At 46.7% G+C, this 15,099-nt stretch overlaps 2 protein-coding genes across 2 annotated transcripts in view; one reads left to right on the plus strand and one right to left on the minus strand.

Moving 5' to 3' along the window:
• Positions 1-5,328, minus strand: part of CIAO2A (cytosolic iron-sulfur assembly component 2A) — a 12,370-nt gene extending 7,042 nt beyond the window's left edge. Inside the window, exon 1 of the mRNA XM_049784293.1 lies at positions 5,042-5,328. Within this exon, the coding sequence (XP_049640250.1) occupies positions 5,042-5,165 (124 nt within the window). The 5' untranslated portion in view covers positions 5,166-5,328. The remainder of the gene's footprint in view (positions 1-5,041) is intronic.
• A 4,275-nt stretch (positions 5,329-9,603) lies between these two features.
• The window catches only part of SNX1 (sorting nexin 1), a 46,761-nt gene continuing 41,265 nt past the window's right edge, over positions 9,604-15,099 (plus strand). Inside the window, exon 1 of the mRNA XM_049784148.1 lies at positions 9,604-9,774. Within this exon, the coding sequence (XP_049640105.1) occupies positions 9,616-9,774 (159 nt within the window). The 5' untranslated portion in view covers positions 9,604-9,615. The remainder of the gene's footprint in view (positions 9,775-15,099) is intronic.

The following is a 15,099-nucleotide window of genomic DNA, read 5'->3' on the forward strand; positions in this document are numbered from 1 at the left end:
AGACAAGAAGACATAGCTTCTCCTTCACAAGGTTTTGGGAAATGGTTTTGCAAAAAATAAATTTACGGGCCCGGAGAGATAGCACAGCGGTGTTTGCCTTGCAAGCAGCTGATCCAGGACCAAAGGTGGTTGGTTCGAATCCCGGTGTCCCATATGGTCCCCCGTGCCTGCCAGGAGCTATTTCTGAGCAGCCAGCCAGGAGTAACCCCTGAGCACCGCGGGGTGTGGCCCAAAAAAAAACAAAAAAAAGAAATGAAGAAATATAGTTCACATAGAATGGAAGTATACTCCCAAGCCTGGGTTTTGTTCTTTTACTTCTAGCACTACTGTAAATCAAAAATGGAGCTGGGAAAAATAAATCAAATTCTACTTTCTTCCCAACTGTGAGGTTTACCCAAACATAAGAAAATGAAGTCAGACAAGAAGACATAGCTTCTCCTTCACAAGGTTTTGGGAAATGGTTTTGCAAAAAATAAATTTACGGGCCCGGAGAGATAGCACAGCGGTGTTTGCCTTGCAAGCAGCTGATCCAGGACCAAAGGTGGTTGGTTCGAATCCCGGTGTCCCATATGGTCCCCCGTGCCTGCCAGGAGCTATTTCTGAGCAGCCAGTCAGGAGTAACCCCTGAGCACCGCCGGGTGTGGCCCAAAAACCAAAAAAAAAAAAAAATTAAATAAATAAATAAATTTACTAGTGTCAAGTCATAGTAACATAGTTAGGGAGCTTGCTTTGCACATGGTCTACCTGCAGGGGTCCTTAAACTTTTTAAGCAGGGGCCAGTTCACTGTTGGAGGGCCAGATTATAGTAAAAACAAAAATTATGAACAAATTTCTATGCACACTGCATATATCTTATTTAGAAGTGAAGAAACAAAATGGGAATAAATACAATATGTGGCCCGCGGGCCGTAGTTTGAAGACCCCTAGACCTGGTTTCAATCCCTGGCCTCATCTGTTCCCCCAAGTGATCTACCAAGAATGGATCCATCCAAGTGATGCCACCAGGAGTGATCCCTGAGCACAGAGCTAAGAGTAAGCCCTGAATAATGCTGGATACCCCATTCCCACATAAAAGGTAGGAATATACTGTTCCGCTCTCAGACCTTCCTCCTCTAAAGCTTACACAAGTTGTATTATATTCTTCACAAGCTACTTAACTGAAACTAAGGCCTCACCCCTATTAAAGTGACTCTGTTTTCTAGTTATCTGAGATTGGGGCTTAAGTTCAATGCTGTGCTCTCTCATCACATTACTCCCATGGTAAGATTCTACTATGTCTTTGTAGGCATATCAAATTCTTCATGTACATTTAAATCTTCAGTATTTCATTCCACCTAAAACCATTTTTGACTACATCTCCACTTTCAACCTCAAATTTTATGTAAGGGATCTGTCTACCCGCCACTCCCAAGCAGATTTTTCTTTCCTATATTCTTTGTTTTTCTAGTTTTCTAAGCAGATTCTTCTTAGACTTCATGCCCAACTCAAATGACACCTCTTTAAATCTTTCTAGACCCACCCCAACTAGAGATTGGTATCTACCCTTCCTCCAAATTCCTATCTCTTATTCAGGTACCTGACCTCTTATTTATAATAAATATAATACATTAATAAAATTGTTTTGGGGGGGGTCAGAGCAATAGCACAGCGGTAGGGTGTTTGCCTTGCATGCGGCTGTCCCAGGAGGGACCTTGGTTTGATCCCCAGCGTCCCATATGGTTCCCCAAACCAGGAGTGATTTCTGAGTACATAGCCAAGAGTAACCCCTGAGCGTCACCAGGAGTGGCCCCCAAAACAAAACAAAACAAAACAAAAACAAAAATAGAAATTGTTTTGATGGGGGGCCCGGAGAGATAGCACAGCGGCGAGATGCGGCGTTTGCCTTGCAAGCAGCCGATCCAGGACCAAAGGTGGTTGGTTCAAATCCCGGTGTCCCATATGGTCCCCCGTGCCTGCCAGGAGCTATTTTTGAGCAGACAGCCAGGAGTAACCCCTGAGCACCGCCGGGTGTGGCCCAAAAACTAAAAAAAAAAAAAAAAAAAAAAAAAAAAAAAAAAAAAGAAATTGTTTTGATGGGGCTGGAGCGATAGCACAGCAGGCAGGGCATTTGCCTTGCATTCAGCTGACCTGGGTTTGATCCTCAACATCTCATATGGTCCCTGAGCCGGCCAGGGGTTATATCTGAGTGCAAAACCAGGAGTAACTTCTGTGTGCTGCTGGGTATAGCCCAAAAAACCAAACAAAAAAATTTTTTTAATACATCTTCCTCAAAAAATGCTTAGGACAGGGCCGGAGAGATAGCACAGCAGAAGAGTGTTTGCCTTGCATGCAGAAGGACAGTGGTTCGAATCCCGGTATCCCATATGGAGCCTGCCAGAGGTGATTTCTGAGCACAGAGCCAGGAGTAATCCCTGAGCGCTGCCGGGTGTGACCCAAAACCAAAAAAAAAAAAAAAAAAAAAAAAAAATGCTTAGGACAAGAATCTTCTCTTTCAAAATTGTGTTTGGTTGCTACAGATAACAGTTCTGCCAGGGCTAGGAGAGAGAGCTCAGCTAGCTGGACCACATGCTTTGCATAAAGAGGGTCCAGGTTTAACCCCAAGTACCACATGGTCCTCTGAATGGAGGAGCAAGCACTGAATGTTGCTAGGAGTACCCCCTACTAAGCACTAACTGAAGTGGCACTCTCCCTCAAAACAAAACCAAGGGGCCGGAGAGATAGCATGGAGGTAAGGCATTTGCCTTTCATGCAGAAGGTCATCAGTTCGAATCCCGGCGTCCCATATGGTTCCCCGTGCCTGCCAGGAGCAATTTCTGAGCATGAAACCAGGAGTAACCCCTGAGCACTGCCGGGTGTGACCTAAAAACCAAAAAAAAAAAAAAAAAAAAAAAAAAAAAAAAAAACCAAAAACCCACAAAGTTCTAACAGGAGTATATTCATCTGCCTTAAAAGTTTATTATATGGGGCCGGGCGGTGGCGCTGGAGGTAAGGTGCCTGCCTTACCTGCGCTAGCCTAGGAGACGGACCGCGGTTCGATCCCCCGGCGTCCCATATGGTCCCCCAAGCCAGGAGCGACTTCTGAGCGCATAGCCAGGAGTAACCCCTGCGCGTTACCGGGTGTGGCCCAAAAAAAACCAAAAAAAAAAAAAAAAAAAAAAAAAAAAAAAAAAAAAAAGTTTATTATATGATGCAACATCTATTTGCTACCTGTGATTTCCAGAAACAGCCTACTTTCCAGGAGACCCAAAAACCAGAGATGAGTTAGTAGTGGAATACCTGTCTTGCAGATATGAGGAGTTTGAGAACCACCCAAAATACTGAGTACCATCACCTGTGCCACAGCAACGAGTATGAAATCAGGTATATGCTGTGCAGATCTCCAGGAATACTGCAACTAAGTGTGAGTGCCAAAGCTAGAATGTGACACCCGGTGAGCAACTCAGCCAATCAGTGACCAAACGTAAACAACAAAAGAAAGAGGTAAATAAGACATTTTTATCCTTTACCACCAGACATTGTCCTACCTGCTTAAGATTTAGTAGTATATAAAAACTCCTGCGAAGCCAAAGCAATAAAAGCACAATGGGTAAGGTGTTTGCCTTGCACGAAGACAGCCAGGGTTTGATCTCTGGCATCCCATATCCCAGAGTCTGCCAGGAGTGATTTCTGAGCGCAGAGCCAGGAGCAACCAGGGTCTAATTTTTTAATTAAAAACATTGTTTTAGGGCCGGAGAAATAGCATGGAGGTCAGGCGTTTGCCTTGCATGCAGAAGGTCGGTGGTTCGAATCCCGGCATCCCATATGGTCCCCCATGCCTGCCAGGAGCGATTTCTGGGCATAGAGCCAGGAGTAACTGTTGTGTGTTTGCCTTTCATGTGACTTCCCATTACAGACCTGAGCATTACAGATCCCCAGCATCCCACCCCCCAGCCAGGAGTGAACTCTGAGCGTCGTCACCAGGTGTGGCCCCAAAACCAAAAAAATAAATAAAAAATTGTTTTAAAGTTCCTGCCCTTAGGTAGCTCAAGTTCTCTAGGAAAAAAGCCTATAATAAACGTGTGAAAATGTCAAGTGATAACTTTGATAAAGGTGGTAAACTGCAAAGGTACATCGAAATGACAATTTAAGTGCCAGCATCTGCTTTATAGGGACTACTGTATTCATAATTAATCATCTGGCTGGGGTTTGATTAAGCCCTGCCTCTAGTTGAAAATTAAAGAATTTAGCTTCTAGGATTACCTTTATCCCTTGCTGCCTTCTACAGCCCATACCCTTCACCTAAATTATATTTGTATGCCTACAGTCTCATCTTGCACAGCAGGTACGCAGGAATCGCAAAGTTTGGCAGGGCAGGGATTATTTACTTAAGCTTCAAGGGAGAATTCCAGATGGGCCCAGAAGCCACAGGCCTAGGTCTCAGTGGTTCCCTTACTAGCAACGTGACCCTAGGTAGTCATTTATCCACTCTAAAACTTTATTAGGTCTTCTTTACAAAGCAGATGGTCCCAAGAATTAAGAGATATTTGCATAAATGAATGTGTGAGTGGGGTGTGTGTGTGTGTGTGTGTGTGTGTGTGTGTGTGTGTGTGTGTGTGTGTGTGTGTGTGTGTGTGTGTGTGTGTGTGTGTGTAGTGCTAGTTAGGATGCATGGAGCCTCGCCTCCGAAACCTCCGCCTAAGTGACCGTGACCTTGGGCAGGTCCCCAATTGGGCAGTCACCCTGCCGTGCCCTCCTGGGCAGGGAGTGGTGGGAGTGCCAGTGCAGAGGAGGTTAAAGATGGGCAACGCAATCAGGCCGGCTCTCGTTCCCACTCGGGCACCCGAACCCCCTAATCTACATACACCAAGTCTAGGGCGTGGGGCGTGAGAAGAAACCACGCGGCTCAGCGCTCGGGGCGCCCCGGGATTGCGGGAAGGTGCAATGCAGGTAGATGCAAGTGCACGCGTGCTTTGCAGCCCTGGGAAGACCCACCGCCGCCCAGAGCTCCAGCCCTCCGCAAGGCATCCTGCGTCTTCCCGCCACCCAGCGTGCAGGCAGTTACCATAAACCTCTAGCGCCTTTTCTTCCATGATCCGGGGAGGCCGGGCCGTTCCCCGCTCAGAGAGGCCCAAGAGCCGCAGGACTCTGCTCAGCGTCCAGGAGAACAGCCCGGACACCGGCTCCATCCTCGCGCTCCGCCATCCCTGGCGACGATCCCTTCGGCAGCCTCGAGACTCCGTCAGCTTCCTGCTCGGCCAAACGCCTGGAACGAAGGGCGCGAAGCTGCCGGACGGACGAAGAGCAGAGACTGGGCGGGACTGACGCCGCGCGGAGTGTCGCGGTGTCCGGGGTTGGGAGGGGAAGGACGTGCACGGACTACAAATCCCAGCCTGCCTCTCTCCGTTCCGGCGTCTGTGGGGGTGATTTCGCGAGAAGCGAAGCGATGCATCATGGGATGTGTAGTCCGGAAGTTTGTGTCTCCCTACGCACGCGCGTGTTGGGGAGTCGCGTGACTGGTCCCAGAGAGCCTCAGCCGGTGTTCCCGACTTCCGCCCGCGGCCGGAAGTCAATATCTGTAGTCTGCAGTGCAGGGCCCTGGACTCTGATATGGATGCTAGGCTCCCAGGATGGAGGTTTTTCTCCTTCCAGGGGCCCTTGGTCGCCGGCCAAAAATAGTTTGGACCTAGGGATATACCCTAGGAACATAAAAATACAATACAAAAATCCCTTCCTCACATCTATATTCATTGCAGCATTATTTATAATAGCCAGACTCTGGAAACAACCAAGATGCCCTTCAACTGATGAATGGCTAAAGAAGCTATGGTACATATACACAATGAAATATTATGCAGCTGTCAGGAGAGATGAAGTAATGAAATTTTCCTATACATGGATGTGCTTGGAATCTATTATGCTGAGTGAAATAAGTCAAGAGGGAAAGAGAAAAACGCAAACACTCATCTATGGGTTTTAAGAAAAATGAAAGACGTTTTAGCAATAATTCTGAGACAAAAGAGAGGAGGGCTGGAAGGTCCAGCTCACGACATGAAGCTCACCACAAAGAGTGATGAGTGCAGTTCGAGAAATAACTACACTGAGAACTATCCTAACAATGTGAATGAATGAGGGAAGTAGAAAACCTGTCTAGAGTACAGGCAGAGGTGAGTGGGGAGGAGGGAGATTTGAGACATTGGTGGTGGGAATGTTGCACTGGTGAAGCGGATTGTTCTCTACATAAAGAGAAGGAAAAAAAAGAAAAAAGAAAGAAAAAAGAAAAAAAATAGTTTGGAAAGAAAGTTGCCCTGAAGTCAGTCAAGGATTTCAATTCTTTTATGGCATCAAGAATGTCCCAGTCCCCGGAGTTCTCTACTAGGAAGGACAGGCTCAAGTTGGATAGCGCGAGTTGCAGCCATTCTTTCTTTCTCAGAGCAAATCTGAAACCTCTGTTGTCTGATACACAGACCGTCTGAGGCCCCGTTGCCTCGCAAACTCCAGAGGAGCCAACTTCTGATGATAGGAATTCACGAGGAAATAACAAATCTGGGGCTGAAGAGATAACACAGAGGAGCAGGGCGCTGATTTGTACGCAGCTGACCCAAGTTCTAGTCCCAGCACTCAAGCCCGCCAGGTGTGGTCCATAAACAAAACATAAAGAAACAACCGATCTTTTTTTTTTTTTTTTGGTTTTTTTTTGGGGGGTCACACCCGGCGGTGCTCAAGGGTTACTCCTGGCTGTCTGCTCAGAAATCGCTCCTGGCAGGCACGGGGGACCATATGGGACACCGGGATTCGAACCAACCACCTTTGGTCCTGGATCGGCTGCTTGCAAGGCAAACACTGCTGTGCTATCTCTCCGGGTCCGAAACAACCGATCTTGTGCCACTGTGGTGCCAGCTTCATCTCTTGGAAAAGAAAATCCAGATTGACTGGAACGATGACAACACGTTCTGTTTTTGGGGAAGGGGTGTTACACCTGGTGGTGCTCAGGGGTTACTCCTGGCGGGCTTAGGGAACCATAAGGGATCCCAGGGATCAAAACCTGGTCAGCCATGTGCAAGGCAAATGCCCTACCCGCTGTTTAACTCGATTTATGTGAGGCTCAAAAGTGATTTGAGAGTTGCTCTTTAACTCGATTTATGTGAGACTCATCAGTAAGTTGGGAGCCCAGGAACATCTTGTTCAGTCTTCATGACTTCTTAACTTTCTTCCCCCACTTATTGGCTCCTAACTTCCCTGCAGCCAGATTTGGAACACCAAGGTCTTGTTGAGTCTGGAAAAGAGGTGACTTTTGATTTTGGGGTGTAGCTTTTTAGCTTTGGATTTCAGTGTGTAACTTTTGAGACTAGGCCCAAGGAGACAGCCGATTCCTGAGACCAGGCTGTAAATCACAAAGGACATTCCAAGGAAGGCAAGGACATCTTATTTTCCACCAGACACCTTGAAGTGAGGGGAAACTAACTAATCATCTTATATTCCAACAGGGGAATACCTCGACCCTCGAGAAGGAGATCTCTGCAGAGGACAGATGGCCCTTGAAGATTAGGGAGGAATAATTGTATACAATCACTAAAAAGAAATAACACATAGGTATAGAATAAGGGTGAAATCTAGTTTAATGCTATTCTCACTTCTGTCCCTGGCTTGCATGATATAATGAACAAGGTTCCCTTCCCCTAATCGCTCTGGTCACTACACTGTCAAGAGAATGGGTTCTACACCCTGTAGATTAGGCGACCACCTGAAGGGTTCAACCTATATCTCTGCATGCCATCAGCCTAGGAGTTGGGGGTAAATGATGTCATGAAGAGGCTGAGCAGACAGAAAATTGCGCCTTTTCTTTAAAAAAATCATTGAATGGGGCCCGGAGAGATAGCACAATGGCGTTTGCCTTGCAAGCAGCCGATCCAGGACCAAAGGTGGTTGGTTCGAATCCTGGTGTCCCATATGGTCCCCCATGCCTGCCAGGAGCTATTTCTGAGCAGACAGCCAGGAGTAACCCCTGAGCACTGCCGGGTATGGCCCAAAAACCAAAAAAAAAAAAAAAAAAAAAAATCATTGAATGATTCAAACTGTATAAACCTATAAAATGCTTTGACCTGTATGCTCATTATCATATGAATTACCTTAAATGTTTGTGAATTTGGATTCTTGGGGTCTCACTGCACACCGAATTCCCGGCTTGTGGTGACACCCCAGGGTCCTGGAAAAAGAATAAACCTATGTGTGATTGCATCCTCCAAGGTTTGTGTCTCCTCAATTGAGCAGTGGGCTTTCCTCGCACCTTGGGCATCCCTGATCTGGCCTCCCTGGGCTTGCCCATCTCCAACCCTGGACCCAAAGCCGGGTCCAGGCCAGTTTTGGTCAGCTTTAACAGTCTGAGCTCTGGGACGCTTCTGGGAGTAGATCTGCTGCACTTTTCCAAGAGGCCACAAACAGGAGGTTTCATGATAGGCATACCTAAGCTTTTTTTTTTGCAATCCCAAACACATAGAGTATCAAGGCACAAGGCACGTCGTGGATAGTCAATGTATAGTTCCTGATATACATTGCATAGTATCTACATATTCAATGAATAAATGCGGCAACATTAACTGCATCCTAATCAAAACAATAAGGAAGGGCCCTGGTATAGGTGATGTGTGATATATTTAAGTTTTCTTCAAGGAGCCTGTTCGGAAACCGGAACCACTCTTTTTCTTTTTTTTTTTACACTTCACAAAATACCATTTTAATGTATTTTCTTGAGGGGCCAAGTGATAGCACAGTGAGTAGGGCATTTGCCTTGCACACTGTCAACCCGGGTTTGATCCCTAGTATCCAGTATGGATACTAACCTGCCAGGAGTGGCTTTCTTTTTTTTAATATATATATTATTTACCTTTTTTATATTACTTTTTAAAAAATATATATTATTTTTTAAATATATATCTATATTTAAGCACCATGATTACAGGCATATTTGTAATTGGGTTTCAGTCATAAACAGAATAACCAGTGCTTCACCAGTGCTCTTTTTTGGGGGGGGAGTGTCATACTTAGCAGCGCTCAGGGGTTACTCCTGGCAGGCAGGCTCAGGGGACCATATGGGATACCAGGATTCGAACCACCGTCCTTCTGCATGCAAGGCAAATGCCCTACCTCCATGCTATCTCTCCAGCCCCTTCATCAGTGCTCTTAACCGCACGTCGTTGGTCATCAATTACCCAATTTAGGGTCTCAGCATCCCGATTCTGGACTTGGATGTGCAGAACTGCAACCTCCAGGCCGCTTCACGCCCCAACCCTCCTGCACGCAGGTCCTGCTCCCTGCTCAGCTCCAGAGATCTTGCCAGCCAGAGATGCTGAGAGACATTCCTGCAAGGGAACCGCTGGGAAGCCAGGGTCACGGCGCACAGGCCCGTCCCGAGACCTGTGGGCGTGGCTAGTAGCCAATGCTCAAAACCCGGGGAAGCCTGGCTCGAGTGCCACAAGCCCCGCCCCACTCAGGACCCCGCCCCGTGGACCTCCCATCAGGCCCCGCCCACCATGGTGTCCCCGCCCCTTCCGGGCCCGCTGGTTCGCCTTTGCTCGCGACGGCGGCGGCGGCGACTCTCAATAAAGTTGTTGTTGCGGCTTCCGCCGCGGCTGGAGGAAGATGGCGGCGGCTGGCGGCGGCTGTAGCACCTCGGAGAGACTCCCTCCGCCCTTCCCCGGCGTGGACCCCGAGTCCGAAGGGGCAGCCGAGGAGTCGGAGCCCGAGGCCGGGGACAGTGACACCGAGGGGGAGGATATTTTCACCGGCGCCGGGGCGGCCGTGAGTTCGCATCCTCCTCCGCCGCCGGGGCGCTGGGCTGGCGGGCGGGCGGGTGGACGCCCCCGAAGGCAAGGGGAGAGGAGCCAGGCCGGGGTCCGAAGCCCTGGTGGGGCTGCCCGGGAAGAGGCCTGGAGAGAGCCGGTGTCAGCTCTCTCTTTCTCTTTCTCTCTGTCTGTCTCTCTGTCTCTGACTGTCTCTTTCTGTCTCTGTGTCTCTCTCTCTGTCTCTTTCTCTCTGTGTCTGTCTCTCTGTCTCTGTCTCTCTTTCTGTCTCTGTGTCTGTCTCTCTGTCTCTCTGTGTCTCTATCTCTGTCTCTTTGTCTTTGTTTGTCTCTGTCTCTGTGTCTTTGTCTCTGTCTTTCTGTGTCGGTCTCTCTGTGTCTCTGTTTCTCTTTGTGTCTTTCTGTCTCTGTCTCTCTTTGTCTCTGTCTCTCTGTCTCTGTGTCTTTGTCTCTGTCTTTCTGTCTCTGTCTCTCTGTGTCTCTGTCTCTTTGTCTCTGTCTCTCTTTCTGTCTCTCTTTGTCTCTGTTTGTCTCTCTGTCTCTGTCTCTGTCTGTCTCTCTTTGTCTCTGTCCCTTTCTGTCTCTGTCTCTCTGTGTCTCTGTCTCTCTTTCTGTCTCTATCTCTGTCTCTCTCTGTCTCTTTCTGTCTCTGTCTGCCTGCCTGCCTGTCTATTTGTCTCTCCCCCCCCACTGGGGTTGGGGGGGAAAGGTGTCTTATCTCGGGCGGTTCTGGACAGGGCCCCGCCCACAGAACCTGGGCCTGTCTGTCCCCTGACACCAGCGACGGTCCCTGCACTAAGGAAGGCCTTTCCTGAGCTCGAGAGTAGAGGTTCAGTCTGATCCCTGGAAAAGGGATCCCCAGGGAAGGGGGATTCACTTCTGCTGGAATGGATGGATATGGGCGCTAACGGGAACTGGATCATGGCGAAAGTCTTGCCATCCGTCTGGCAAAGTCAGGGCCTTTTTTCTGGTCACGGGGAATGTGAAATAAGTTTGCAACCAGTTGGAGATCGTGTGGGTGGGGGGAGGTTTTAACAAGAAAACGCACTCCTTCCACTTGGTATGCTTTGTTCCGGTTGAAAGCTTAACTCAGCTAGGTTTATGAATTTATGTTTCCTTCCGTTTTCGACCTAATCTCATGGGAGAGACAGTATGAACAATGGAATAAAAACCTTAAATGATTTATGTGACATGCATTGAAAAAGTTCGACAGTTCTCTCATGTCAGAAAAACGTTAGTTTCTTTCGACTGTCTTCTGGAACAGTAGTTGTATTTGTTTATTTACTTATTTATTGGTTTTTGGGCCACACCCGGTGGCATTTAGGGGTTAGTCCTGGCTCTGCACTCAGAAATCGCTCCTGGCAGGCTCGGGAGGCCATAGGGGATGCTGGGGATGGAACTGGGTCTGCTCTGAGTAGGCTGCGTGCAAGCAAGGCAAACCCTACCGCTGTGCTATCCCTCTGGCCCAGTAGTTGTATTTTTGGGGTTTTATTTTTGGCCAACACCTGTTGGTGCTCAGGGCCTACTTCTGACTATGTGCATAGGGTCACTCCTGGTGTGACTGAGGGAAGCCATATAGGATGCCTGTTATCAGACCTAGGTTGAATGAGTGCAAGGCAAGCCCCTACCCTATCTCTCCATTCCATGAAAAAATAAAAGAGACATATTTACTCCTGGCGGTGTTCAGGGAACCATAAAAGGTATTGGGGTGTGCCTCTAAACCCAGGTCAGTGACATGCTAGGCAAGCACCTTACCTGCTGTACTACTATTCTTCCAGCTCTTGACAATAGTTAGGATTTTTCTTAACTATAATCAGAAATTGAGACCATAATTCCAGCTCATAAAGCCCTTGTTGATGCTAATGTAATGCTCATTACAAGTGAAGCCTTATTATATGAAATAACTCTTGCTACCAATTTAGATTTTATTCCATTTCAAACAAATCTAGTTCTTTTCTTGGGGGCGGGGTCACACCTGGCTATGCTCAGTGGTTACTCCTGGCTATCTGCTCAGAAATAGCTCCTGGCAGGCACTATCTACTTCTTTAACACTCTTATTGGAGGGGCCAAAGCGTTAGCACAGTGAGTAGGGCATTTGACTTTCATGCAGCTGATCCATTTCAATCCCCATCATCCCATATGGTTCCCAGAGCCTGCCAGGAGTAACCCCTGAGTGCCCCGGTAAGGCCACAAAACCAAACAAAAAGCTATTGAAGGGGGCTGGAGTGATAGCACAGCTGTAGGGCGTTTACCTTGCACACAACCGACCCAGGTTCGATCACCAGCATCCCATATGGTCCCCCAAAGCTGCCAGGAGCTATTTCTGAGCACAGAGCCAGGAGTAACCTCTGAGCACTGCTGGGTGTGGCCCCAAAACAAAAAAACAAAACAAAACAAAAAAGCTATTGGAGCAGTAGCTGGGATGTAAATAGTCAGACTGAGTACCTAAAAAAATAACACTAAAAATGATTGGCTACTTGGACAAATGAAAGTTTGTTCAACAAGGATAAGGACCTGAAAAGATTAAGAAATCTGAAGTTTGGGGCCAGAAAGGTGGCACTAGAGGTAAGGTGTCTGCCTTGCAAGCACTAGCCAAGGAAGGACTGTGGTTCGATTCCCCCCCCTCCCATGCCATATGGTCCCCCCAAGCCAGGGGCAATTTCTGAGTTCTTAGCCAGGAGTAACCCCTGAGCATCAAACGGGTGTGGCCCAAAAACCAAAAAAAAAAAAAAAAAAGAAATCTGAAGTTTTAAGATAAAGATTTGGTTGATCTCACTATCTTACAGAAGGATCTGTTGTGATACTGTAAAAATGCCTTGAGTGATCCTTAAATGTAGAGCCAGGATAAAGCCCTGAACAATGCTTAATTTTTTTTAATTAAGAAAAAATGTAGGAGGGTATCAGAATGGTCCTGCACTGCCACAGAAGGCCTATTTTTAATTTCGATTTTGATACAGTTCAGGAGACTAAAGCTCAGTGGCAAGCCATTTTTGCAGCTGCTAGAAGTGATGTTACTCTTGAAGGAACCATGATATCCTGTCTACTTCAAAATCCCTTACAAGTTAAATGAATGTCTTAATTTCAGTCTCTTCATATGCTAAACTAATTATAATCTCAGCCAAGGCATTTAATTACTCTATACCTGTATATAATATTACTAATAGTATTTACCTCTACAATTACTATAAGGGTTAAATTAGAGAATCTTTAAAACAGCTGGTAGAAGAGCTCAGTGGATCCACATGATCCCTGGAATATTGCCAGGACAACAGCTGAGGGTACCCCCGCCACTACTAGATAGGACCTCATAAAACAAAATAAATAGATAAAAATAGAACAGTGGTTGAGTATTTTGTTAACAAATTAACATGGAATCAGAACCCCCCCCCCCAAAATACAGTTATTGGAAAAGTTAAACTAATTAACCTATAATATGCTTAATATAGGGGCAGGGGATGTAGCTCAGTGAGAGAGCTTTTGCTTCTTAACATGAGATCTTGGGGGTAGACCCCTGACTATCAAAATTTTTAAAGGTTAGTATAAAGTCAAAATTTATTACAATTTGATTAAAAAATCAAAGTAGGGCCTTAACTAAAGTGACATCGTACCAAAAAGTTATCTTCATATAGTGTTTTGATTTGCTTGTTGAATACAGAGGCACATTACAGAATGGAAATTAAGGCCTGTAAAATATGGAGCTCACGTATGGTATGCATGTAATTTCTTGGACATTGATGTAACAGCTGCTGCCATTAATTATCCCATCTGCTCTCTCTCACAGTCCGTGAGACTTTGTTAAAGTGATAAAAATCTGGGCCCGGAGAGATAGCACAGCGGCGTTTGCCTTGCAAGCAGCCGATCCAGGACCAAAGGTGGTTGGTTCGAATCCCGGTGTCCCATATGGTCCCCCGTGCCTGCCAGGAGCTATTTCTGAGCAGACAGCCAGGAGTAACCCCTGAGCACCGCTGGGTGTGGCCCAAAAACCAAAAAAAAAAAAAAAAAAAAAAAAAGTGATAAAAATCTGATGGGACTTAAAATTGTAAAGGAAGTCCATGATATGCATCTCAGAGTCTCCAGACTACTTTGAACCAGAGAGACAAAGTTAATAAATTGTTAAATCTGAAGTTGTTATTTTAACAGTTTACAGATCTGATTCTTGAGATTTTGTGGGGGCCTAGAGCCAGAGAAATAGCACAGCCTGGGGCTGGGAAGGTGGTGCTAGAGGTAAGGTGTCTGTCTTGCAAGCACTAGCATAGGACGGACCGGGTTTGATCCCCGGCATCCCATATGGTTCCCCCAAGCCAGGAGCGATTTCTGGGCACATAGCCAGGAATAACCCCTGAGCATCAAACGGGTGTGGCCCAAAAACCAAAAAAAAAAAAAAAAAAGTTTTGCATAGATTTTGGTCCCCAGCACCATATAGTCTCTTGAGCACAGTTGGATTTGGCTTGGGGCTGGAGAGATGGCACAGCAGTAGGGCATTCATTTGCTTTGCATGCAGCTGATCCAGGAGAGACAGTGGTTCGAATCCCGGCATCCCATATGGTTCTCCTTGCAATTTCTGAGCGTAGAACCACTTGCCACAGAACCATACCTTGCATGTATGGGACCTGGTACTGAAAAGAGAGAGAGAAGAGAACTTAAGACCTTTATGGGGCCAGAGCAGTGGCCTTGCACACACTAGCCTAGGATGGACCGTTATTCGATCCCATGAGCGATTTCTGAGTGCATAGCCAGGAGTAACCCCTGAGCATCACCGGGTGTGGCCAAAAAAACAAAAAAAGAAAAAATAAAAGAAGACCTTTATGGCCCCTTATTTTCTTTCTTTCTTTTTTTTTTTTTTTTTTGGTTTTTGGTTTTTGGGCCACACCCGGCGGAGCTCAGGCATTACACCTGGCTGTCTGCTCAGAAATAGCTCCTGGCAGGCACGGGGGACCACATGGGACACCGAGATTCGAACCAACCACCTTTGGTCCTGGATCAGCTGCTTGCAAGGCAAACACCACTGTGCTATCTCTCCGGGCCCCTTATTTTCTTTCTTAACAGTTCTTTTAAAATAAATAATCTCAAGGATATATATATTTTTTTTTGGCTTGTACTAAAGATAAAATGCAGGGCGGACCACATGGGACACCGAGATTCGAACCAACCACCTTTGGTCCTGGATCAGCTGCTTGCAAGGCAAACACCACTGTGCTATCTCTCCGGGCCCCTTATTTTCTTTCTTAACAGTTCTTTTAAAATAAATAATCTCAAGGATATATATATATATTTTTTTTTTTGGCTTGTACTAAAGATAAAATGCAGGGCCTCACAAGCAAGGC

Source organism: Suncus etruscus, chromosome 1 (genome assembly GCF_024139225.1).
Source record: "Suncus etruscus isolate mSunEtr1 chromosome 1, mSunEtr1.pri.cur, whole genome shotgun sequence".
Taxonomy (NCBI): domain Eukaryota; kingdom Metazoa; phylum Chordata; class Mammalia; order Eulipotyphla; family Soricidae; genus Suncus; species Suncus etruscus.